The sequence below is a fragment of the Heloderma suspectum genome, chromosome 16 (assembly GCF_057233095.1).
Source record: "Heloderma suspectum isolate Gila_16-S chromosome 16, 16-S_ref, whole genome shotgun sequence".
In the NCBI taxonomy this organism is placed as follows: domain Eukaryota; kingdom Metazoa; phylum Chordata; class Lepidosauria; order Squamata; family Helodermatidae; genus Heloderma; species Heloderma suspectum.
Genome location: NC_139473.1, coordinates 6,388,278 through 6,414,876, shown reverse-complemented (window position 1 = coordinate 6,414,876; position 26,599 = coordinate 6,388,278). Strand labels below are relative to the sequence as shown.

The following is a 26,599-nucleotide window of genomic DNA, read 5'->3' as shown; positions in this document are numbered from 1 at the left end:
CTTGCAACTGGTGAGGGCCGCTTCTGCCATCGCTTTGTATCATTGCTGACCACAAGGCCCCTGTCGGTGATGAGAAGACATGCACCCAACTTTGCCCAATGAACAATACTTCCTCTCCTGTTGATTATTACTGGGTCATCTTTACATAAATGTACCATAAATTCATACCGTGGTTAACCAGAATGAAAGAATCTCATTCACAGGGGCCGCTTTGCAATGTGCCTTACAGTGGTGTCCTCGGGTCTCCAGGCACCCCCGCGTTCTAATCCTAGGTCAGGCATCTTTTAATTCCCCCGGGAACTTTTTACAAGCTTTCCCCTCCTGTCACGTTATCAGTTGAAAAGCTCAAAATATCCTCATTTACTGTCCAGCGAGTAAATTTGTCTTTTCAAAGGCCCTTGTTCCTTCCTTCCTTCCTTCCTCGTCCCTTTCTGTCTTAAGGCAAACGAGTCACAATGGAGCGTTTGTGGTCCGGATGGAAACTGTAACAAGCATCACCCGCCCATTTTTCGGCACTCGATTTAGACCATGCCAGTGGTTGGCACAGAGTGAGCATTGGTTCCTCCGCCTCAAGTGGCCATAAATCTGACATTTTCCTCCTGATAAGAGTTAACAAAATGACTCACCGCTGTTTCTAGAAGCCTGAGCTGATGGGGTGAGGAACCTAAGGGTGTCAGTGGTGAGCTAGGAAGTTCCCATTTCAAATCTTCCATCAACTCTGCTGGTGACCTCAGTCCTCAAGTCACCTCTCAGCTCCAAGCCCCCTTCCCCCATGCAGGATGGGGATGATAATAATATCGATCTACCTTACAGGGTTGTTGTAAAATGGGTGGGGAATCTTTTTTTCTGTAGAGGGCATCGTTCCCTCAGGGACAATCTGTTGGTGGCCACATTCTGTCAGTGGGTAGGGCTGAAGCCAGAGCGGATAGGGCCAGAGCCCAAAGTGGATGAGACAATCTCTCTCTCTCTCTCTCTCTCTCTCTTTCCCCCCACCCCTCTCTCTCTGTCACACCCTTCTCTCCTTCCCTTCATCTTCTTCCCCACCCAGCTGGCTGCCTGGGGAGGAGCAGATTGCTCTTGTCAGAGGTCTAAATGAGAGCCAGCGTGGTCTAATGGTAAGAGTGTTGGACTGAGATGGGGAAGATCAAGTCTCCACTTGGCCACGAATCTTTCTGGGTGACTTTGAGCCAGTCACTGATTGGGTTCGCACAGCACACTAACCCTCACTCACTGGTTGAGTGTGGGTCGATGTTGAGCCGTGGGTTGTTTGCTGAACCGTGGGTTAGCGTGTTGTCTGAAACCCAGGACATTTTCCACAGGACAGCTTGTTAACCATGCAGTGTGGCTTATTTTTCTCAAGCAAGCCACCTTGGGAACCCATGGTTTGTTGTTGGGTTGTTCAGGGTGGTGAACAAGCCGCACTGCAGAAAATCTCCTGGGTTCAGACAACACGCTAACCCACGGTTCAACAAACAACCCACACTCAACCACTGAGTGTGGATTAGCATGTTGTGCAAACACCCTCACTGACTCTCAGCCTAACCTACGTCACAGGGCTGTTGGGAGGATAAAATGGAGTGGAGGAGGAGCATTGGAGGCTCCTTGGAGGAAAAGATGGGATGTAAATGCAACAAATAAATAAATCAACTGCTTTCAGAGAGACTTTGAAATGCTTCTTCATGATTTGTTTCTTTATCAGTAATACTTGTATACCACTTCCTATAATAAAAGTCCCTAAGCCAATGACATAGAAAGATATCAAAAATTGTGGTTAGAAATACATATATAATACAACACACCACTGACAAACTTCAGCTTACAACAACAAAGGTAAGTTTACAAAAATCAATTAAAAGTAGCAGTAAAACAGAGCAGCATCGTGATGGTCAATTATAAGCCAGGGAAAGCTTGTGTGAATGAGTACATTTTCAGAAGGCATTTCACATGTTCTGCCTCCTGAACCATATGGAGAGGAGGGATGGGGACCTTCCCCAAAGTGGCATTTTCCAAATGTGTTGGACTCGCTTAACTCCCAGCAAGCATGCAGTGGAGGCTGGTGGCTCCAGTTTTGGTGGGGCTGTGATTCCGCACCAAGTTTAAGTCAGAACAGACCAGAGCTCTAAAGGAGCTATCCAAGGTGCTGGACCTATTTGGGGGTGGGTGGGTTCAGCACCTTGGATAGCTCCTTTAGAGTTCTGGCAAATTGCATGGGTCCATGGCAGATGGATCCCATTAGGATCACAGATCCCATTAGGCATGTCCTTGTGCCCTGCTCAGGGGCTTTCTAGAAGAGTCTGGTTGGCCCCTGCATGGAACTAGGGTTCTGGACATTGATGGACCATTGGTCTGACCCAGCAGGGCTTTTCTTACGTTCCGATGAATAGACACTTATGGAGAGATGTAAGGGAAGTTGCACACTGACATTTTCTGTCTATGCATGGGCGTTTCGGTACATGTGTCCTAAAGCCATAACAACATAAGAAGAGCCGTGCTGGGTCAGACCAAGGCCCCTCTAGTCCAGCATTCTGTTCACACAGTGGCCAGCCAGCTTCCCCCAGGAAACCCACAAGTAGGACACGATAGCACGCTCCTGCCCATGTTCCCCAGCAACTGGTGTACATAGGCGTCCTGAGACTGGAGGTGGCATGTAGCCATCAGGACTAGTAGCCATTGAGAGTCTTCTCCAGGAATTTGTCTAACCCCTTTTTAAAGCCATCCACATTGGTGGCCATCACTACATCTTGTGGTTGCAAATTCCATGGTTTAACTACACACTTGGTTTTATCTATCCTGAATCTCCCACCAATCAGCTTCAAGAGATGCCCCCGTTGGGTTCTAGTGTTATGAGAGAGGGAGAAAAATGTCTCCCTATCCACTTTCTCCACACCAGGCATAGTTTTGTACACCTCTATCATGTCTCCCCTCACTCGCCTTTTTTCCAAGCTAAACAGTCCCAGGTGTTGTAACCTTCCCTCATAGAGCAGTTGCCCCTTGATCATTTTGGTTGCTCCTTTTGGGCACCTTTTCTACAATTACTTTACAATATCCTTGTTTAGTATATAGAGTCAAGTTGCATCCATCCTCTGCTCAGATATTGAATATCTAGAAATCCAGGAGAAGGATCTTAAACGTGGGGCTAAAGCTCGTGAACGTTAAATAAAAAAATTAAGGCCTCCCTGGTGTCTCCCCCAATCACAAAACAGGTACAGTGTTTGACGAAATATCTGGAAAAATAAAATCAAGAATGCCCTTGAAAATAGAGCCGACAGGAGCATATGGGGCGCGTGTGTATTTTGCAAGCTTGCTTGCTAATGCTGCTACGATTTTTACATTTTTTATTTTATTTCCTTTTGGATGTGACTAATGGCCAAAGAATCAAAAGTAGTACAAATCCTGATGAATTGGCAGCTTGATGGTTATAAACTGAAACCTTATATATACAATCCTGCTGATCACGTGTCTCCTAGCCATTAATTCTCGGCCATCCATTACTCAGAAGTGTGATAGGCACAAAGGGTGTGCGGGGGAAGAAGATGGAAAAGTTCAAATGTTTCCTTGAAATGTGTTGCTTGCATTTATGCATCAGCTTTTGAAACTCCTGTTTTCTGCCTTTCTGTTGATGATAATTTGGAAATGTGTAATTAAGAAATTCAAGGATTCCAAAGAAGAAAGAGGTCAGGCCCGGGAAGGGGAGGGGGATGTCAGCCATGAATTACCAGTGTTGTTGGAGTTCATGATTTTCCAATGGAGAGATGGGCTTGCTTACAATTTTCACCTCCACCTTTCCCTTTAAAAAGCCCCCCCCCCCCCCCGTGAAGGAGAAGCTTTGAAGGAGGAAGGTTCACAGGGCAGGGAGAAATGGAAGCCAGTTTTAATATTGCAAATGTCAAGGCATGAATTGCATGCTCTGTATTTTCACATGGAGGTGAGCTCAAGCCATCTCTGGAAGAATCCCTTCATCATCTTCATCATACATTATTATCATTATTATTGTTGTTGTTATTATTATTATTTCTTAGGATGCAATCTGATGCATGTTTAGACAGAAAAAGTCCTACAATCCTATGCATGTTAAGACAGAAAAAAAGCCCTACACCTTGTAGTCCTACACCTATGGTGCCAAAAAAAATGAAAACGGCGCCTGGAGTGGCTATGCCACGCCAAAAGGGTGTTCGGTGTTCCAAAGGCTTCGAAATGGCCACTCTGGAAGCCACATTTACAATTTTGGGGGGTGGCGTTGCACACCCATAGTCCAGAATGACCTAGCTGCACCATTGGTTGGATATGAAACCATAAGAAAGAGATGTCAAAACAGGACAGCGGGGCTCCTCAAGAACCTGGCAGCTCTAAAATGGGATATGCTTGCGTGGCTGAAAGAGTTTTAAGAGCCAAACAGAAGCTGATGTGTGTGTCAGACAGAGAGAGAGAGAGAGAGACTTTTACACCTAGTCCTCCCTCTTGATTTATGGCACAAATTGTCCTTAGTTTTCAGGAAAACCCGGAGGGACCTTCTGCCCTGCCTCACTTCTGCAAGGGCATGCACTGAAACTGGCAGCAGAGGGGGGGCGGTGGAAGAGCCAGCCCAATATTAGCGCTTTACCGCACAGCCATCTGGCTTCCAGTCAGACTGGAGAGCAGTGTGGGATAGCGGTTAGAGGGTTGGACTGGGATTCAGGAGACCTGGGTTCTAGTCCCCACTCAGCCATGAAGCTCTCTGGGTGGCTTTGGGCCAGTCCCTGGCTCTCAGCCTAACCTCCCTCACAGGGTTGTTGTGAGGATAAAATGGAGAGAAGGAGCATCGAGTAAGCTGCCTTGGATTCCTTGAAGGAAAAAAAGGCAGGATACAAGTGTAGCAGTAGTCGTCGAATAATAAAAAGAATAACAATGATAATAACAACGACAGTAATATAAATAAAATTGTCGATGGCCTTGAGCGATTGGCATGCCCAGAATTGCATGTTCTCATGTTCCCTGGCCCCGTCAGCTCTGTAACCCAGTCCTCTGAGAGGGCCTTCCTCGTGGTGGCACCCAATTTCTAGAATGTTCTTCCTGCTAGTATTCAGGAAGTGCCAACTCTGTCATGCTTTAGGTACCAATTAAAGACAGATTTTTAACCCAGGCCTTCCCTGAGTGAGTGTGCTGCTCAGTCTGTTTGTTTGTAATTACGGTGTTTTATTTGTTTTTAATTTATTTATATTAATGTTTGGCTATTTTTATGTATTTTATGTATTTTGTGAATCACTTAGAGATATTTCTGAATATGTTCAGTGGTATATTATAAATCTATTAAATAAATAAAATAATAAATCAAGAACAATATCACAGGGCTACATTGCAACCAGATATAATAATAATAATAATAATAATAATAATAATAATAATAATAATAATAATATCATCATTATTTACATTTCTATACCACCCCATAGCCAAAGCTCTCTGGGCAGTTTATAAAGACCAAAAACCATTAAAAATACAGTAAACAAAGTTTAAGAACCATTTGCATAAAAACACACACAGAGACAACATATCTCTAAAAACATCTTTAAGCAATCAACCATAAATGAATGCAAGACCTGATTAAATATGCTTCCAAATGCCTGAGAAAACAGAAAGGTCTTAACCGGGCTCAAAAAGATAACAGTGTTGGCACCAGGCAGGTCTCATCGGCAAGATTATTCCACAATTGGGGGGCCACCACCAAGAAGGCCCTCTCCCTTGTGCCACCTTCTGAGCCTCCCTTAGAGGAGGTGCCCAGAGGAGGACCTTAGATGCTAAGCATAGTGTACAAGTAGGATCATGTCGGGAGAGGTGCTGTGTGAGGTATTGCGGTCCCGAGCTTTATAGGACAAAAACAGCCCTGTGGATTTGGCTTGGAAACATACAGGCAGCCAGTGCAAGCAGGCCAGAGTTAGCGTTATACGTTTGGACCTTCTGGTCCCTGTTATCACTCTGGCCGCTGCATTTTGCAAGAGCTGCAGCTTCTGAACCGTCTTCAAAGGCAGCCCCACGTAGAGCACATTGCAGTAATCTAACTTGGAGGTTACCAGAGTGTGGGCAACTGCAGCCAGGTTATCCCTCTCCAGATAGGGGCGTAGCTGGGCCACCAACCAAAGTTGGTAGAAGTTACTCCGTCCCAGATAAGATGACTCTCAGCGACAAAGAGATCCCACTAGGCCGTAGGAGGTCATGTGTCCTCTTTTACAAAACACAGTCCCCTATTCGCAGGTGTCCTCTCTTTGAAAAGGGCTGTCCTGCCCAATTCTGGTTTAAAGCTACATAAGACTTCTTGACCACCCACAGTTAACAGCCGGACAGCAGACTGAACACATAGGTCACCTGGTCATAGTCTTCCACAGTATGTTGAGATGGACTATATTTCTATTTAAATTATAATAATTCTTTCTAAATTTTTATCTATAAATATAAATTCATGTATGTGAATCTTATGCATTTCACTGCCCTCTCTTGTCCTCTTTTTTGGTGGTGCATTTCTTCTTTTTTGGCATTCTTTAACTGGCCACCCTATTAGAAAGTGAGATACGTCAACAAATGGCATTTCAGGCTCCCTATTCCAAGTTCCTTTCTCCGAATGGCTTTCTGACACACAGCGATTGGATTCTTGGGTTTGGTCTCCAAAATGCCACAACATTGTGAACTTTGGGACTGTTTGTCGCTTTTGCAAGCCGCTGTTTGGGAGCGATTGGTCAGGGTGGGAGAGGAAATGCACCCACCGAAACGTGGACTTTTTCAGGGGAAGGATAATATTTCACAGTGTAACAACTTCAGCACACCCCAGATCTGGATGTCATTTAGAAGTCTCAAAATACTCTCCCTTTCTTTTCCGATTTAACGGCCTTCATTCGTGCCTATCTGTTCAGGATCCACTGATTTTGTTTGCTTACCCATGAAGATTCTGAAAGAAAGGTTAGGGTGCTGTTTGACTGCTTGCTGGAGCATTGTCTTGTTTCATCTTGTTTTCTTTGTGTAGACACAAAACGATTTAAGTTCCTGTGACCTTCGAGACCAATGCAGCAATTGGGGGTGGGGGGCTGCTGTTAATTGAGAGCTTGGAATCTTTTCGGATGCCACGAAGCGTGCTCCCCCCTTTCGTTTCACCTCCTTGACAGCCCCCGAAAAGCTCCAGCACCCCGGGCAGACGTGGCGACGCTGCCCATGATGTTTTCAATTGAACTCGGCCCAGGCACAACCCCAGCAATAAAAAATGACACCGAAGGACTGATGCAAAGATCAGACGCTGAGAAAGCCAGTAATTAACCTAGCTGCCCTCAGCTCGTGGATTGACGGCCCGTAGCATCTCGGGGTCGGCGACTCTGCACCGCGCAAGCGATCCCTCCTGCCATGCGGATTGGAGCACTCCTCATGCGAAAAGCCAAGTACATGATTGAGCAGAGTACTCCATGCAGTGCGTTCTTCCAAGTCCTAAACCCGGTGTCAGGCACCATCACGGTTGAGCCATACGCAGCTGTCAGAGGGGATCCAGGAACCTGGATTTGGGCCATGGGGTCAGAACCAAAGGACCAAGCCTGGAGGCAGGGCCGAAGGGAAGAGCCAAAGTACACCAGTGCCAGGAAGATGGTTGCTGTTCCCGGCCCAAACAGAAAGCCCTTTGTAGGCCTTCCTGTCTAGGAAGAACCAATGGCTGGTCCACATGGGCGGGGCCACTCCAGAGCCGGTGAAGACTTCACTGCCCAGGAGGAGAAGTTCTGCTAGCTCTACATGCAGGGCAGAAGATGCTTTGCTTCTGGCTGGGGTGATGGGAGTTGCAGTCCAAGTCATCTGCGAGGCACCAGGTTCAGGGAGGCTGGCAGAGGTAGATGCTGCATCCTGCAGTTCAGCGGCTCACCAGAGGGGGCAGCTGCCCACCGATCCAGTTTGAGTCCTGGCATCTCCTGACAGTCGTGAAATTCATGGGTCAGCTCTGGGGCCAGCCCCAGTCTCTCCATCTAACCCGCCTATTAGATTAGGGTTGCTATGAGGACAGAACGAGGCCTAGCAAGGCATGCCACCCAAAGCTCCATGCAGGAAGTGGGGAGATAAAGTGTAACAAATAGATTTAACAGGCACTGCTCACGCGCCCCATACACAAGAGGTGTTGAGCCTCTTGCAGTCTGAGGGCCAAATTCAATTTCAGAAAAATGTTTGGGGGCTGCATTCCATTGATGGGCGGTGCCACAGGCAAAAGGGGGCGGGTTCAGAAATGCCGAAATGCCGGATTTGACCCATCGGCCTAAGGCTCAGCACCCCTGCTGTACACAAATCTCCCCCCTCATGCTCTTCACCCATTATAGTGACAGCATGTATTTGTAATGGTACTCATTTTTTGAACAATAATCCACTTTCTTAACCAGATGAAACATCCATTCCCCCGTCTCCCTTTCAGTTTGGTAGCCAGTTTTCAGACTTGGGGCCATTTCTGAACATGCCGGTTTGACTGAGCACAGTTTTGAAACCCTCGCGGGGTGGCAGGGCAGGCCTCATTGTGAAAAATCACAGTTGTTTTTCATCAATCTTCTTTCCTTTTGCTCTACCATTTGGGGGATAATAGCACAGGAGCAACTGTTTTTTTGTTTAGTCTGGGTTTTTCGCAAGGATAAGCTGTGAGACCAAAAGAATAGTTTGTAATCTTGGTGGAGAGCCAGTCTTCGCTGAGAGGGAGCACTAGGGGATTGCAAGGAACTAGACATTGCAAATTTTGGAGGTGGAGGCAAACGAATGTCCTTTGCCCTGAAAAGTGCAAACACCGTTTCAGTTCCAGGCCTGTCGGTATACATACATGGATTTCTTTGAACATCAAATGCGTGGAAGTTTTATTCAATTACAGAGTTCTTGAGATTCGATTAATTTTGTAGGCCCAGTTTTATATCCCATAAGAACATAAAAGCCCTGCTGGATCAGACTAAGCGTCCATCTATTCCAGCATTTTGTTCACACAGTGGCCACCCAGCTGCCTGTGGGAAACCCAGTAGGACATGAGTGCAACAGCACACTCCCGCCCATGTCCCCCAGCAACTGGTGCACCTAGGCATACTGCCCCTGATACAGGAGGTAGCATATAGCCATCAGGACAAGTAGCTGTTGATGGTCTTATCCTTCATGCATTTGTCCAATCCCCTTTTAAAGCCATTGACACTGGTGGCCATAACGACATCTCGCGGAATTGAGTTCCATAGTGTAATTCTGTGCTGTGTGAAGACGCCATCTTAACTTCTTTGGCCGGAAGACACCATCTTAGCCTCCCTGAACCCTTCGAAGGCTGGATGTACCCTTCCAATTGGTTTTAATAGAAATGGCAGCTTGGAGAGTGTCAGTGTGTTAAAACGCACTTGCGTTCCCTGCAGAATATTCACACAGCTCAAGAGGTGTATCCAGTTAACCGTTTAAATGCTCCCTTATATTTTGTTGTTTTTCAGTTGTTCAGTCATGTCCGACTCTTCGTGACCCCATGGACCATAGCACGCCAGGCCTTCCTCTCCTCCGCTCTCTCCCGGAGCATGCTCAAGTCCATATTCATTGCATCGGTGATGCTATCTAGCCATCTCATCCTCTGCCGTCCCCTTCTCCTTTTGCCTTCAGTCTTTCCCAGCATCAGGGTCTTTTCCAGGGAGTTTTCTCTTCACATTAGGTGGCCAAAATATTGGAGCTTCAGCTTCAGTATCTGACCTTCCAATGAGCAGTCAGGGTTGATTTCCTTGAGGATGGACTGATTTGACCTCCTTGCAGTCCAGGGGACTCGTAAGAGTCTTCTCCAGCACCACAGTTCGAAAGCATCAATTCTTCGGCGCTCGGCCTTCCTTATAGTCCAGCTCTCACAGCCATACATTACTACTGGGAAAACCATAGCTTTGATTATATGAACCTTTGTGGCAAGGTGATGTCTCTGCTTCTTACTATGCTGTCTAGGTTTGCCATAGCTTTCCTCCCAAGGAGCATGCGTCTTTTAATTTCATGGCTACAGTCACCATCTGCGGTGATCTCGGAGCCCAAGAAAATAAAATCTGTCACTGCTTCCATTTCTTCCCCTTCCATATGCCAAGACCCTTATATTTTATCAGGCCTTTAATGTTGTTGTTCAGTCGTTCAGTCGTGTCCGACTCTTCGTGACCCCATGGACCATAGCACGCCAGGCCTTCCTGTCCTGCGCTCTCTCCCGGAGCGTGCTCAAGTTCATATTCATTGCATCCGTGATGCTATCTAGCCATCTCATCCTCTGCCGTCCCCTTCTCCTTTTGCCTTCAGTCTTTCCCAGCATCAAGGTCTTTTCCAGGGAGTTTTCTCTTCGCATTAGGTGGCCAAAATATTGGAGCTTCAGCTTCATTATCTGTCCTTCCAATGAGCACTCAGGGTTGATTTCCTTTAGGATGGACTGATTTGACCTCCTTGCAGTCCAGGGCACTCGTAAGAGTCTTCTCCAGCACCACAGTTCGAAAGCATCAATTCTTCGGCGCTCAGCCTTCCTTATAGTCCAGCTCTCACAGCCATACATTACTACTGGGAAAACCATAGCTTTGATTAGACGGACCTTTGTCGGCAAGGTGATGTCTCTGCTTCTTACTATGCTGTCTAGGTTGGCCATAGCTTTCCTCCCCAGGAGCAAGCGTCTTTTAATTTCATGGCTACAGTCACCGTCTGCGGTGATCTTGGAGCCCAAGAAAGTAAAATCTGTCACTGCTTCCATTTCTTCCCCTTCTATATGCCAGGAGGTGATAGGGCCAGATGCCATGATCTTCGTTTTTTTAATGTTGAGTTTCAAACCAGCTTTTGCACTCTCCTCTTTCACCCTCAACAAGAGGCTCTTGAGATCCTCTTCGCTTTCTGCCATTAGGGTGGTATCGTCTGCATATCGGAGGTTGTTGATAATTCTCCCGGCAATCTTAATTCCGACCTCTGATTCATCCAACCCGGCATTTCTCATGATGTACTCTGCATATAAGTTAAATAAGCAGGGTGACAATATGCAGCCTTGTCGTACTCCTTTCCCAATTTTGAACCAATCGGTTATCCCATCTCTGGTTCTTACTGCTGCTTCTTGATCCTCGTACAGGTTTCTCAGGAGACAGGTAAGGTGGTCTGGTACTCCCATCTCTTTCAGAATTTGCCACAGTTTGTTGTGATCCACACAATCAAAGGCTTTAGCGTAGTCAATGAAGCAGAAATAGACGTTTTTCTGGAATTCTCTTGCTTTCTCCATGATGCAGCGAATGTTGGCGATTTGATCTCTAGTTCCTCTGCCTCTTCGAAACCCAGCTTGTACTTCTGGTAGTTCTCGGTTCGCATACTGCTGAAGCCTAGCTTGTAGGATTTTGAGCATCACCTTGCTGGCATGTGAAATGAGTGCAATTGTGCGGTAGTTTGAACACTCTTTGGCGTTGCCCTTCTTTGGAATTGGAATGTAAACTGACCTTTTCCAGTCTTGTGGCCACTGTTGAGTGTTCCAGATTTGCTGGCATATTGAATGCAGCACTTTAACAGCATCATCTTTTAGGATTTTAAATAGCTCAGCTGGAATACTGTCATCTCCGCTAGCTTTGTTGTTACTAATGCTTCCTAAGGCCCACTTGACTTCACTCTCTAGGATGTCCGGCTCAAGTTCAGTGACCGCACTATCATGGCTATCAGGGACATTCAGATCTTTCCTGTATAGTTCTTCTGTGTATTCTTGCCACCTCTTCTTAATCTCATCTGCTTCTGTTAGGTCCCTGCCTTCTTTGTCCTTTATCATGCCCATCTTTGCACAAAACGTTCCCTTGAGATCTCCAATTTTCTTGAAGAGATCTCTAGTCTTTCCCATTCTGTTGTTTTCCTCAATTTCTTTGCATTGTTCATTTAAGAAGGCCTTCTTGTCTCTCCTTGCTATTCTCTGGAACTCTGCATTCAGTTGGGTATATCTTCCCCTTTCTCCCTTGCTTTTCGCTTCCCTTCTTTCCTCAGCTACTTGTAAAGCCTCATCAGACAGCCACTTGGCTTTCTTGCATTTCTTTTTCTTTGGGACGGATTTCGTTGCTGCCTCCTGAACAATGTTACGGACCTCCGTCCATAGTTCCTCAGGCACTCTGTCTATCAGGTCTAATCCCTGAAATCTATTCCTCACCTCCACTGTATATTCATCAGGGATATGATTTAGGTCATACCTGAACGGTTTAGTGGTTTTCCCGACGTTCTTCAATTTAAGCCGAAATTTTGCAAGAAGCAGCTCATGATCTGAGCCACAGTCAGCTCCAGGTCTTGTTTTTACTGACTGTATGGAGCTTCTCCATCTTTGGCTGCAAAGGACATAATCAATCTGATTTCGATACTGACCATCTGGTGAGGTCCATGTGTAGAGTCGCCTCTTGTGCTGTTGGAAAAGAGTGTTTGCTATGATCAGCATGTTCTCTTGGCAAAACTCTATTAGCTTTTGTCCTGCTTCATTTTGTACACCAAGGCCATGCCTGCCTGTTATCCCGGTGATTTCTTGACTTCCTACTTTAGCATTCCAATCCCCTATGATGAAGAGGACATCTTTTTTTGGTGTTAGTTCTAGAAGGTGTTGTAGGTCTTCATAGAACCGATCAACCTCAGCTTCTTCGGCCTCAGTGGTTGGGGCATAGACTTGAATTACTGTGATGTTGAATGGTTTGCCTTGGATTCGTACTGAGATCATTCTATCATTTTTAAGATTGTACCCCAGTACTGCTTTTCCCACCCTTTTGTTGACTATGAGTGCTACTCCATTTCTTCTAAGGGATTCTTGCCCACAGTAGTAGATATGATGGTCACCTGAATTAAATTCGCCCATGCCTGTCCATTTTAGTTCGCTGATTCCCAAGATGTCGATGTTCAATCTTGCCATCTCATGTTTGACCACCTCCAGCTTACCTTGATTCATTGATCTGACATTCCAGGTTCCTAAACAATATTGTTCTTTACAGCATCGGATTTTCTTTTCACCACCAGACACATCCACAGCTGAGTGTCCTTTCGGGTTTGGCCCAGCCGCTTCACTCTTTCTGGCGCTACTTGGAAATACCCTCTGCTCTTCCCCAGTAGCATATTGGACACCTTCCGACCTGAGGGGCTCATCTTCCGGCGTCATATCTTTTAGCCTTGTGATACGTTCCATGGGGTTTTCTTGGCAAGAATACTGGAGTGGGTTGCCATTTCCTTCTCCAGTGGCCCACATTTTGTCAGAACTCTCTGCCATGACCTGTCCGTCTTGGGTGGCCCTGCACGGCATAGCTTATGGCTTCACTGAGTTACGCAAGCCCCTTCGCCACAACAAGGCAGTGATCCATGAAGGGGCAGGCCTTTAATAGTTTTATGCATTTAACAGTGAGCGCCCTAAGTGGACCCTGATTGGTGGGGCGCTGCCGCTTTCGCAAGGTGTCAGCAGGACATGGCTGTGGGGAACTCTGTGTGTCGGGGGGGAGGGCGGGGGGGACCAGTGAGGGCAGACAGTGACTGATACTTGACACATGCGATGGGGGTTTGCATCTCGGTGACCTCCTGGGTCTGCCTGCGCAAAGGTTGCCGTTCTCTAATCCGGCACCAGCTGTCGAATCATGGTGAGTTGCAAGCTAAGAGGGCATGTGGCAGAAAGCTCAGGTACCTGCTTTGGCACGGCAGATTGGAAGACTGCCCTGACTGGCTGAGGGCCTTTCCATCCAGTCGAAGCAAATGGACTGTTACACTTGGAGACGGTATTGTTCTTGAACGTAATGATCTTCAGTGGTCCCTTGATGTACTTTCCATTAATCCAGTAGTTTGTCTAAAAAATTATTTATTACATTTCTATACCGACCAGTAGCTAAAGCTACTGCTATTATTATTATTATTATTATTGCTCATATCTTACAGAATGCGAAAGATTCATATAAAACACACCATGAAACACTTAAACAAAATTGCATTAAAAATAAATGAATATGAATAATCCAATGGTTTATTTAAAAAAACTAGAACATCTTTTCTGAATTATTATGTATTTATTACATTTCTATTCCACCCTGTAGCCAAAGCTCTGTTGTTGTTGTTGTTGTTGTTGTTAGCTCATATCTTACAGAATGCCAAAGATTCATATAAAACACAACATGAATTGCTTAAACAAAATTGCATTTTAAAAAAATGAATATTCCAATGCACCAATATAGTCCAAGAGAGGGAGAGGACCTACTGTATACGCAAGAAATGAAATTCATGCCAGTCTCCAAAAGTTAACAATGTCATCTAGAAAAAATTGCAGGTAATACCCAGGACTGAGGATGGGGACAAAATTCTTTGGTTCAGATCTTAATATGAACCAACTTAATTGACAATTCCGGAACTAATTCATGAACCGGAATGCAATTATCCTTCCGTTGTTGGACTTCACACTTCTTTGAATTTTGTGATTCAATTTAAAAAAAAAAATCCAATTCAAAATGGGTCCAAAAATATGTAGATTACGGAAAATTGTGTACAAAAGGGCATTGATTGTGTTCCCCTTGCAAAAAAAGTGTATATTACAGGACACTGTGTACAGAAATGTGTACACACGTTTGTGCATATGAAAACACGTACATTATTTCATGCAGCCTTTTGAAATCGCAAACTGATGCAGAAACAAAAAGGAATAAATCTGTGCTTGAAAAAATGCAAACATTATATTGAAAACAAAACAAAGAGATTCTCCCATTGCTACCCAAGACGTCTTGCTGAACATTTTCAAACGTCTTTACCCTGTTTCAGTATAACAAAAAAGTGTTCCAGGAGTTTTGATGTCTTATTTTTATCCCATAATTTCTTAAAATGTGTAAGTTTGACCATTATAATTTCTGCCAGACATTCATCAACGGGTCCCCTTGCATCAGTAGAGTTGCCTTTATCCAACGTTCGCCAATCATAAATTGTGCAGGGCTTAATAAATTATTTGCTAGACAATAATGCCTTTTGTATTCTCTCTGAATATGATGTCACAGTAACAACAGCTCAGGGCAAAGAGGAGTTCCAATCCTATAATGTCCTTGACTGATAAAATAATAGTTTTAATGGTTTGGATTCAGACTCAGTTGTGCTTAGAGCAGACCCACTGAAATAAAAGAGAGTTGAGTTAGTCATGACTAACTTAAGTCCCATTGAGTTCAGTGGGTCTGTACTAAGTACTACTAAATCTGGATCTAACCACACACATATGAAGAGAGAGAGGCAGGCAGGCAGGCAGGCAGGCAGACATCACACACATATTTGAGGAGAAGTTGATCAGACATGCTTAAAGTTGGCATATTATTTTTGTTCTCTCTTCCCCCACATACACACTGCCCTTCCATGTTTTACAACAGCTTCCACTTTCTTGGTGTGTTGGCACAACCCACACGCACGCATAAAACTGTTTGCACACTTGATTTTTTTTTTTTTAAGCAATATTCTGAGCATGTCAGAATGTAGCATGATTCCAGGGCTTTCTGGGGGGAAGCAAAATGGTAGCCAGCTGCAGGAAGGAACTGGAGAAAGCACCAGCAAGTTTTGTTGTCTGTCCTCCCGCCCACCTTTGAAATTCACCCCCAGCCCCCAAAATGTGAAAGAGGGGAAACAGAGAAATGCCAAACAAAGGAAATGTGAAAGAGGGAAAACAATTTTTTCCTCTTCCCTTCCCATCCCTTTTTCCTTGTGTGTCATGTATCTTTTAGACTGTGAGCCTGTGGACAGGGACTGCCTTTTTTTTTTTTTTACTGATTGTAAGCCTTTTTTCTTTTTCTTTTTGGCTGAGGAGCAAGGTAAAAATACTGTAAATAAACAAACAAACAGTTTTCCTCATTTTTTCAGATGTGGCCTCACACACACACAGCCTGCCACACACATGCAGATTCAGCTGAAAGTTCTCATCTGAGAACATTTGGCCCTGTAGTAGTTATTACAGCTTTCCCATTGGCTCGGTGCTGTAGTATCCCACTTCCCACAATGCTTTACTGATGGGTCTGATGTTTGCCATCATCAAAATCCAAAAGCCTGCGTGCCCTGGGATGGGCGCGCTGTGTGGTCCACCGAAAGCATTCCACGCCATGAGCGAAATAGCTACGTTGCATCAGGCGTTGCCTTCCGAACAGAGCCCTGGATTGTGGAAGTGTGGTTTCCAGCCAAACACGGCCACCTGCAAGTCTGTGCTGGTGTTAGCAGTTTTCACCTCGCTGTAGTCTGCATCCAGCTGGCTTTTTCTTTTGAAGTCGGTTCCCTGATGTTAAAAGTTAACTGTAATTTCTTTTGGCCCAAGACGCGAATTGTACATTCTTTCCTGTCTGCATGATAATCACGGCTGCGCTTGGCCCCGCTATGTTCTGCGACCTGACCTATGGCTTCGCATAGTTTGTATGCTCAACAACTTCCTGCAGAAATGACGAGGAACAAAAATATGTGTTCCAGGTGCGACATTTTAAATGGAGGAGGAATTTGGTTGAGATTGCAAGAAAAGAATCATATGCGTACAGCTAGTCCACAAATCACAGAGAAGGAGGTGGTAAGACTGTAGAAATCTGGACTGTACCACAGCACGGGGCATACCATTTTTCATGCTCCCACCAGCATGATGTCATAGTTATCATGTCAGGAGGAGGACTGGGGAGTTGTTGTTGTTCAGTCGTTCAGTCGTGTCCGACTCTTCGTGACCCCATGGACCATAGCATGCCAGGCCTTCCTGTCCTGCGCTCTCTCCTGGAGCGTGCTCAAGTTCATATTCATTGCATCAGTGATGCTATCTAGCCATCTCATCCTCTGCCGTCCCCTTCTCCTTTTGCCTTCAGTCTTTCCCAGCATCAGGGTCTTTTCCAGGGAGTTTTCTCTTCGCATTAGGTGGCCAAAATATTGGAGCTTCAGCTTCAGTATCTGTCCTTCCAATGAGCACTCAGGGTTGATTTCCTTTAGGATGGACTGATTTGACCTCCTTGCAGTCCAGGGGACTCGTAAGAGTCTTCTCCAGCACCACAGTTCGAAAGCATCAATTCTTCGGCGCTCAGCCTTCCTTATAGTCCAGCTCTCACAGCCATACATTACTACTGGGAAAACCATAGCTTTGATTAGACGGACCTTTGTCGGCAAGGTGATGTCTCTGCTTCTTACTATGCTGTCTAGGTTGGCCATAGCTTTCCTCCCAAGGAGCAAGCGTCTTTTAATTTCATGGCTACAGTCACCGTCTGCGGTGATCTTGGAGCCCAAGAAAGTAAAATCTGTCACTGCTTCCATTTCTTCCCCTTCCATATGCCAGGAAGTGATAGGGCCAGATGCCATGATCTTAGTTTTTTTAATGTTGAGTTTCAAACCAGCTTTTGCACTCCCCTCTTTCACCCTCAACAAGAGGCTCTTGAGATCCTCTTCGCTTTCTGCCATTAGGGTGGTATCGTCTGCATATCGGAGGTTGTTGATAATTCTCCCAGCAGTCTTAATTCCGACCTCTGATTCATCCAACCCTGCATTTCTCATGATGTACTCTGCATATAAGTTAAATAAGCAGGGTGACAATATGCAGCCTTGTCGTACTCCTTTCCCAATTTTGAACCAATCGGTTGTTCCATGTCTGGTTCTTACTGTTGCTTCTTGACCCTCGTACAGGTTTCTCAGGAGACAGGTAAGGTGGTCTGGTACTCCCATCACTTTCAGAATTTGCCACAGTTTGTTGTGATCCACACAATCAAAGGCTTTAGCATAGTCAATGAAGCAGAAATAGACGTTTTTCTGGAATTCTCTTGCTTTCTCCATGACGCAGCGAATGTTGGCGATTTGATCTCTAGTTCCTCTGCCTCTTCGAAACCCCGCTTGTACTTCCGGTAGTTCTCGGTTCGCATACTGCTGAAGCCTAGCTTGTAGGATTTTGAGCATCACCTTGCTGGCATGTGAAATGAGCGCAATTGTACAGTAGTTTGAACACTCTTTGGCGTTGCCCTTCTTTGGAATTGGAATGTAAACTGACCTTTTCCAGTCTTGTGGCCACTGCTGAGTGTTCCAGATTTGTTGGCATATTGAATGCAGCACTTTAACAGCATCATCTTTTAGGATTTTAAATAGCTCGGCTGGAATACTGTCATCTCCGCTAGCTTTGTTGTTACTAATACTTCCTAAGGCCCACTTGACTTCACTCTCAAGGATGTCCGGCTCAAGTTCAGTGACCGCACTATCATGGCTATCAGGGACATTCAGATCTTTCCTGTATAGTTCTTCTGTGTATTCTTGCCACCTCTTCTTAATCTCATCTGCTTCTGTTAGGTCCCTGCCTTCTTTGTCCTTTATCATGCCCGTCTTTGCACAAAACGTTCCCTTGAGATCTCCAATTTTCTTGAAGAGATCTCTAGTCTTTCCCATTCTGTTGTTTTCCTCGATTTCTTTGCATTGTTCATTTAAGAAGGCCTTCTTGTCTCTCCTTGCTATTCTCTGGAACTCTGCATTCAGTTGGGTATATCTTCCCCTTTCTCCCTTGCTTTTCACTTCCCTTCTTTCCTCAGCTACTTGTAAAGCCTCATCAGACAGCCAGTTTGCTTTCTTGCATTTCTTTTTCTTTGGGATGGATTTTGTTGCTGCCTCCTGAACAATGTTACGGACCTCCGTCCATAGTTCCTCAGGCACTCTGTCTATCAGGTCTAATCCCTGAAATCTATTCCTCACCTCCACTGTGTATTCATAAGGGATATGATTTAGGTCATACCTGAACGGTTTAGTGGTTTTCCCGACATTCTTCAATTTAAGCCGAAATTTTGCAAGAAGCAGCTCATGATCTGAGCCACAGTCAGCTCCAGGTTCAAACCTCAACTCGGCTACAAAGCTTACTTGGTGATCTTAGTTCTCTCTCTTTCTCCCACTCAGCCTAGCCTACCTCACTGGGTTGCTCTCAGGATAAAATTGGTGTGCCGGGAGAGAGAGATGTGTGCTGCCCTTAGCTCCTTGGATCAAAGGAGGGATCAAACTGTATTCAACTAATTAAGAGTGCAATCCTATGCATATTTTGACAGAGAAAAGGCCTACAACTCCCAGCATTCCCCAGCTAGCATGGCTGGCTGGGGGATGCTGGGAGTTGTAGGCCTTTCCTCTGTCTAAACATGCATAGAATTGTGCCCTAATTCGTTTAAAACTCTCTGCACACACTAAATCAGCGGTGCAGAAACTCAGGCCTACGTGCCAAATCTGGCCTGCGTGGGGTCCAAATCTGGCTATCCATGGTTCCCCAGAGAGCCACATCCCCTCCCCCTGGCCCCATTTCCTTTCCCTGACTGCTGATCACTCGGTGGCTTCCCAGTGTGTGCAAAAAAAAAATATCCCCCATTCTACAAAGCTGACATGCCTCTCCGAAGGCTTAGCTATTGGCAGTGAGAGCTTGAAGCTAAAATATGCCAGTATCTTGGCTGCGCCCCCTTTGCCTTGGTCCTCCCCACTTTGCCTTCGGTCCCACCCGCTGCTGCAGTGCGGCCCCTGAGAGCTTCTCCAAAACTAAATTTAGAGTAGAGCTGTGCACCGATGGCCTCTCAGAATTCTCCACCTTATTTTTGGGCAGAGAAATTTGGAAGGTCATTTCACCGACTTTCTCCAGAGGAAGGAGAAGTTTTCAACCGTTTCTTACAGGTAGGGCTCCCCATTGGCAGGGCTTGTAGCACAGCTTCTTTCTTTTTTGGTAAGAGTTTGCGGGGGGGTTCGTGCTGCAACAGCATCAAATGTGTTGGCAGGCCGGCCCTCAGTTTGAATCCACCACAATGCAGGTTTGTGGGCAGGGAGGGTGGTTGTCAAGCTCCAGGAATGAGGTAGAGTTCGTGCTTTGCCAAAATCTGTCCTCCAATTTCCAGGACGTTTTCTTCCCCCATGAAAGAGGCTTCCATTGTTCTGCCTCATTCTCAGGACAGTCTATTTATTTACTTATGTATTTATGTATTTATTTCATTTCTATACCGCCCAATAGCCGAAGCTCTCTGGGCAGTTCACAGAAATTAATTTGTGAACAGTCTATAATTTATGTTGGATTTCTGTTGGTGGTGTTTTTGAGCTTGCCTAATCGCAGCCATCCTCCCAGGCTGCTTGCCCCTCCTAATCCAAAGAAGCCCTAAGGGAGGAATTATTTCATGATGCCTTCCACTGGACTTCAACTGAAGTGTAGGGAGCTGAAGAGCCTACAGGCTACCCAAAAGATGGAAGACGGGAGACTTTGTGCTCATTCCCTGGCCTCCTCCTAAGTAAGGTAAGCCCAAGAAACCCAAACCCAACCTTTGGGAATTTCTCCTAAATTTCTTCAGTATTGAATTTCTCTTCGAAAGCAATTTCTCTTCTATCAAACTGAATGAGAATGGTCAAAAAAATGTGGGAGAAATTTCGGCACAGCACTAATTCAGAGAAACTAACGCTAAAAGGATCGCATACGAAGTGATGGGAAAACCTGTTCTCTGCCAAAGGCCACGGAGAGCCGCTGCCCATCAGCAAAAACCACACTGGGCTAGGTAGACATTATGTTTGTGAGCATCGTTTCGGCACGGGCTCCTGTATCGAGTGCATCAGTGATGGAAGGGACGTCCTGATCACTTGAACCTGGTCTCCCCAGAGGACTGCTAATATTAAATGTGTGACCCTTCCCTTATTAAGGCACCCTTACAACTCTGAGCCACTTTGACGGGGGGCAGGGGGGGCAGGAGATACATTACAGTTCTTCTGGGGTCGGTATAGAGAATAATTAAATCTATTTATGTATTCCGAGGCCAGAACGTTGACACTACTTTTTCATATTGTCTCTGTGACTAAAAATCGTAATTAAATAATATGTCAGAGGTATTGATCATTCAGCTCTAAATGTGTGTGATATATCACAGGGCCTTTTGTTATTAGAAGGTAACATGCAATTTTTTATTTTATTTTATTTTTTTAAAAAATGGCAAACCATCTGTCTTGTGGCATTTATCTTGTGGCCCGAGATGGTTTTTCCCTCTAATAAGCCACAAATTTTGATGACTTGTCATTTTCGGACATTGAGTAAAGCACTATTTTCATACCCCACCTCACCCCCCCAGCTCAAATTTCCTTTTAGACAACAATCAAAATGGATGTATATAATGACGTTAGACTCTAAGACAACACACAGTTCCTGTTATTTTTTAAAACATTTTTGCTGTTCTGATTCTCTGCACCTCAGTCACACTGTTTGGAAGGAGAGGGGCACAGAAAAACTAACAAAGATGGCACTTTTCCGAGCTTTTGTCTTTGCTGGGTAAGGTCCATGTAGGGCTTTAAACCCACAAATGAATTTTTAGTTGAGCAGTCATCTGCTTGTGAACTGACTGGTCCATTTGGTCGATTAATTATCTGCCTTTTAACCAACGAATTGATTAAACGTAAAGACATTTGCATCTCATCGAAACCTCCATGGGGCAGCCTTTTTGAGATATTGACAAAAGTGTAAACGAACGGGCAGACAACATGGTGCACCGCAGCAGTAAGTGACGGATGTACAGTGGGACGTTTCTCCTAGCTCAAAGGTCAATCCGAATCAGAGAAGAAAGAAGAGATAAAGAATCGGAGAAGGAAGAAGAGGCAAAGAGACTTCTTAATCTATCTGAACCTGCCCTAGACCTTCGGTCTACTTCAGAGTCCCACTGTCATCTGGGAGCCAGGACAGGAGAGGGTCTTTCCAGTTGGAGTACCTAAGACTTGAAGTGGTCTCCCAAGAGAAGTACACCTGAGCCCATCACTGCCTGCTTCTAGGCAGACAGTGAAGTAGGGTGGCCTCATGGCCTCTTTTACGGAGGACCGTCCTCTGCGAAGGGCTGTCCCGCCCAGTTCCAGTTTCAAACTAAAGAACCATTGGAACTGTTGCCTATTCACAGGTAGCACCTGGGCAGCACACTCAGCGAGGCACATGGATCACCTGGTCACAGTCTTCCACACTACGGTGGGATTGAATGTATCTCTGTTTGAATGAGAATAATGATTTCTAGGTTTGCATCTAGACATCTCAATTTTCTTGTTGTTCAGTCGTTAAGTCGTGTCCAACTCTTCGTGACCCCATGGACCACGGCACGCCAGGCCTTCCTGTCCTGCGCTCTCTCCCAGAGCGTGCTCAAGTTCATATTCATTGCATCGGTGATGCTATCTAGCCATCTCATCCCCTGCCGTCCCCTTCTCCTTTTGCCTTCAGTCTTTCCCAGCATCAGGGTCTTTTCCAGGGAGTTTTCTCTTCGCGTTAGGTGGCCAAAATATTTGTGCTTTAGCAACCCAGTAAGCCAGGTTAATCTGTTTTATGGACAATATCTTGACAAAAGTGCTACTTCAATATATCTTATTCCTCTCCACCACTCCCTTGAGCCTTGGCAACATGGGGGGGGGGGAGAAACAGTAGCACTGATAGGGACACCTTCAGGGAGCCCCCCCCCCATTCAAACTATATGGAGTTCGTTCCTTGGAGTACCCATTTCTGGTTGTCAGTAGGTATATAGAACATTTATCCACTCAGTGCCCTGAAAATACCCTTTTTGCTGTGTAAAATTTATGAGCAGGCCTTTGAACCCTGCAGTATAGCCTCCCCCTTGGAAAGTCACTCCCTACTAAAAATCTGAAAGGGTGCATTTCCCCAATAAAGAGATGGATTGTATTTTAAGCCATGCCTTCCCCTCTGGACACCCTGTCTGAAATAGGTCTATTCCAGATTATAATCCATTTAAAAACCCAAAGGGTGTGTGTGTGTTTGTTCCTCCGGGGTGGGATGGGGTGGGGGTGGAAATACCTCTTTCCATTCAATATGCTTTCGTGAAATGATTTGAATAACCGCATGGATCTGGATCTGGATTGTCTTCCTTTAAAAACCAAGCACTTAAAATCACCCCACCCTTGGGTTCAGTCTTAATTCCATCCTGTGATTCATCCAACCCAGCGTTTCTCGTGATGTACTCTGCATATAAGTTAAATAAGCAGGGTGACAATATACAGCCTTGTCGTACTCCTTTCCCAATTTTGAACATATCACAAGACATATCAATTAGCATGTGCAAATTTTACGCAAATTGGCATCCTGTTTTGTGGTGATGCGTTTTGTCTTTGTTTTTTTATTCATTTTCTTAATTGTGAAATTTCAACAAAACAAAACAAAAGAGAGAAAAAGAAAAAATGCAGCTACATAAATTTAAATATATCAATTTCAATGCATGCATATGAGATATATATATATATATATATATATAGAGAGAGAGAGAGAGAGAGAGATGAGAAAATACAGTTTTCTATGAATTCATAAACTTCAGCAAAAAAACAGACCAAACATCCAAATGAGTATCCATTTGCAAGTAGCATCTATATACCACCCATTCAGATGTTGAAAGCATTGTTAGGTCCTCAATCCATTGCATTATAGGAGGTGAGCATTTATCCTTCCAGTGTTGTGATATCAGTCCTTTGGCTGTTTCCTCTTTGTTGGTGATTCATAAGCGGCCACCCTATAGTGAAGGTGGCTTTTCTCAGGTGGGTCCCACGGTACATTGCTCTGAGCCCTTTTCTTCCAACCCAGTTCTCTTCTAGTATTAGAGGAGGCTGGGGTGAGGGGAAGAGTTTGTATGACAGATATCAGGGAGGCAGAAAGACTCCGCTCCTCTCACCTGCACACTCGTTTCATGTAAAGCTTCAACTCCATGCGCCTCCCTGCCTGCTTCATAAACGAACAAGAGAGTCGCGTGAATGACAAACATGGCTCCCTCGTCACATTTAATTTAGCCCATGCAAAGGGACCAGGTCCAGTGTCAGTAGGTGGAACTCTTGGGCAGCTGAATTAAAAAATTCCAACATTCCAATCAGCGCCAGGCAGCTGCCCCTGAAATGTCCCATGGCATTGTGGGAAATCAAAATGGCTGCTCTCAGCCACCCAACACTGATCAGAGTGCTGCTCCTGCCTGCCACCAGGTAAACCCTCAGGGTTCACCTCCCCACATTGGCCACTAATATAGGAGTGAGGGCCACAGTTGTCAAATGCCCCCTCAAACCTAGGGCCATCCCTGAGTGGGACCAAATATGCACTCACTGAGGCAGTGGCATCATTTTTCATGACAGCATGGTTTTCCAAGTTCAGGGCAGTTGTCCCTAGGCACTCTCTGACATTTGGGGAAATCTGCAAGCATTATAAACGATCCAAGGTTAGGGGGAGAAAATCAATGTCCCCATATGTCCAACTAATGCGTTCTCCCACCCACCACCACCAGCCCCCTGAACAGTTCTAATGTGCCAAGGATCACATTGCTACTTAATGTATTCAGGGTGCTATTTCTTGCCATAAATAGAAATATCTTTTTTTAAGGATGCATCTAACTAGGCATTTGCATTGACTATCTCTCCCCCCTCCCATCTCTCTTTTCAGTAAGAACATAAGCTATAAAGATTTCATTCAGATTTGGTGGCAGAATATATGCATTAAGATTAATTTAAAAAAAAAAATTCCGTGCTTTGTTTTGCTAAATGGGCCAAGAGGGTTTTCCATTCAGCCCCTTGGGAACATCTTAGTCTTGAAATCTAAAGTAACAGATCTTTGTTCTAATGTGCTTTGCAAATCTGACCTAAAAAGTGTTGCTCGGAGTCTCGCAGATGAGTTCCCTCCAACAACTTCTGAGCTGATGGTGTGTTTTAGGGGAGGTTAAATGGGTTAAGATTCTTAGCTCTTCCAAAGCCACTGGAGTGATTCCTTACTAATCTTTTTCACCCTCTAAGACATCATCTGCAGATCAAGGTGGATTTACTGCATACGATAACATGGCTGCCCATTCCATAACTATCCACTGTGGCTTCTGGAAATTAAAAAAAAAAAAAATAGGACAAAGAGTGACAAAAATATAAATGCATAAGAGGGAGGGGAGAGACTTGTTGAGTTGGAAGCCTGGTGCAAATTGTCCCTTGTGCCGTGCTCTGTGCTGGACAAAAGAAGGTTTGATCGTCATATGGACGCCACTGAACGTAGCTTGTGACCTAAATGGCAAAAGAAGTGTGTTTGTCTTCTGCAGACGGCAGCCACATTTGAAAGCACAAGGCACTGTCTCCAATTAGACCTCATTAGCAACAATTGGCAAGGAAGACTTGTTTTTGCCGGACAGCGCGAGCCTACAATTAACGTCAGCAGGCCACACTCGAGATCACTGAGTCAACTGCCCCCCAACCTGTGTCTCGTGACAGGTAAAACTGTTGACTCTTGGAATGAGCGGCAGTGTCAAAGTGTAAACATCCTGGGATTTTTCACTCGGGGAATGAATTTCCTTTTCCTGCCAGAAAGGGGAGGGGGGAAGGCTTGGGTAGGGGGGAGAAACAGGACCAAAAGATAGTTAGAGATGATTTATGTCTCCATCTGGTAGACGTTCTACGACACCCAGCTTGGCTGCTGGTGGGAAGGTCACCTCACCACTGTGAGGGTAGGTGTTTTCCATCACTGCCAATGATATCTCGATAGAGAAAGTAAAATCCAGTTATCCTTGAAGGAGGAACTTACATTTTCTCAGTGTTGTTGTTTTTTATGTCCTCTGTGAGCTGTTTGTGCCGCTGGCCAGCAATGAAATGAGCTTTTCCATAGAATCTTTGGAGCGGTTTTCAAGGGACAATCAGGCCATTTTAACCCACGTTCTTCCACACATTTTCCGAACATGTCTAAGGGGCAGTAAAATCCTTCTTACTACTTGGATTATCATCATCATAAATACATTTTATTTTATAAATAAAAACGCCTAATAGGTGCTAGGCCCGTACAAAACCAAAATAAAATGAACAGAAATAACCCCCTGCTCATGGTCTAAAAAAATATGACACAGAACACAAAATGACGCAGAAGGAGGGGAATTGGAGGGAACAGGGAAACTTTTGCTGGGAGGGAAGGAAGGAAGGAAGGAAGGAAGGAAGGAAGGAAGGAAGGAAGGGAGAGAGGGAGGGAGGGAGGGAGGGAGGGAGAGGGAGAGGGAGAGAGAAAGGTATAGCGAAATGCAATGATTAACCTAGGAAGAGAAAGAAACAGGTCAAATGGCACATCAAGGCCAACATAGAAAAGATAAGTTTTTAATCATTTCTTAAAATCAGGCAAAGAGGAATCCAACACGAATATTCAAAGGAGAGAACGGAGGATTACGTCATCATCTTCACATAAAATAATCAACAACTAATAGCAATACAGGATTATACATACTAACTAACCAACAGGAGTGCAGCTGGACAGGGTCCATCCACCCCATGTTTCAAACCACATAGGATTATTCATCACAGGCAGAGCCCGTGTGAAGGGTAGGCCTGGTCGGGCCCCTGCCGAGGGCCCACACCCCAACAGGGGCCCAGTGACGAGAGGCCCCTGGACTTGCTCCTTCTCTTCACCGTTGCAACCTGCTTGTTCATCTGCCTCTCCCTCTGGCCCAGACAATGGAGGTGGTGAGAAGGAGGAGCAGGAGATGCCACAGCCTGCTTGCTCCCTAGCTCTCTGCCTGTCCAGCAAGCAAGTGGCAGCCATGATGAGGAAGAGGAGGAGACGCAAGAGCAGCTGGTGACGTTTGCAATGAGAAGGTAGAGTCATACAGGAAGGGGGCTTATTGAGGGTTTCAAGTTGCTGGGGAACACGGGCGGGTGGTATTGCACTCATGGGTTTCCTGTGGGCAGTTGGTTGGCC

At 45.3% G+C, this 26,599-nt stretch overlaps 1 protein-coding gene across 12 annotated transcripts in view; it reads left to right on the top strand.

Annotated features, from left to right (window-relative positions):
• BCAS3 (BCAS3 microtubule associated cell migration factor) overlaps positions 1-26,599 on the top strand; it is a 583,990-nt gene that overhangs the window by 489,046 nt on the left and 68,345 nt on the right. Inside the window, exon 23 of one of the 12 annotated variants that reach the window (XM_084823245.1) lies at positions 1,049-10,232. The exons of 10 other annotated variants lie outside the window; for them this stretch is intronic. In XM_084823245.1, coding sequence (XP_084679371.1) covers positions 1,049-1,092 — 44 coding nt within the window. In that variant the 3' untranslated portion in view covers positions 1,093-10,232. Of the gene's footprint in view, positions 1-1,048; positions 10,233-26,599 lie in introns of those variants that run through there. One more of the 12 variants, XM_084823246.1, reaches the window with a different exon arrangement.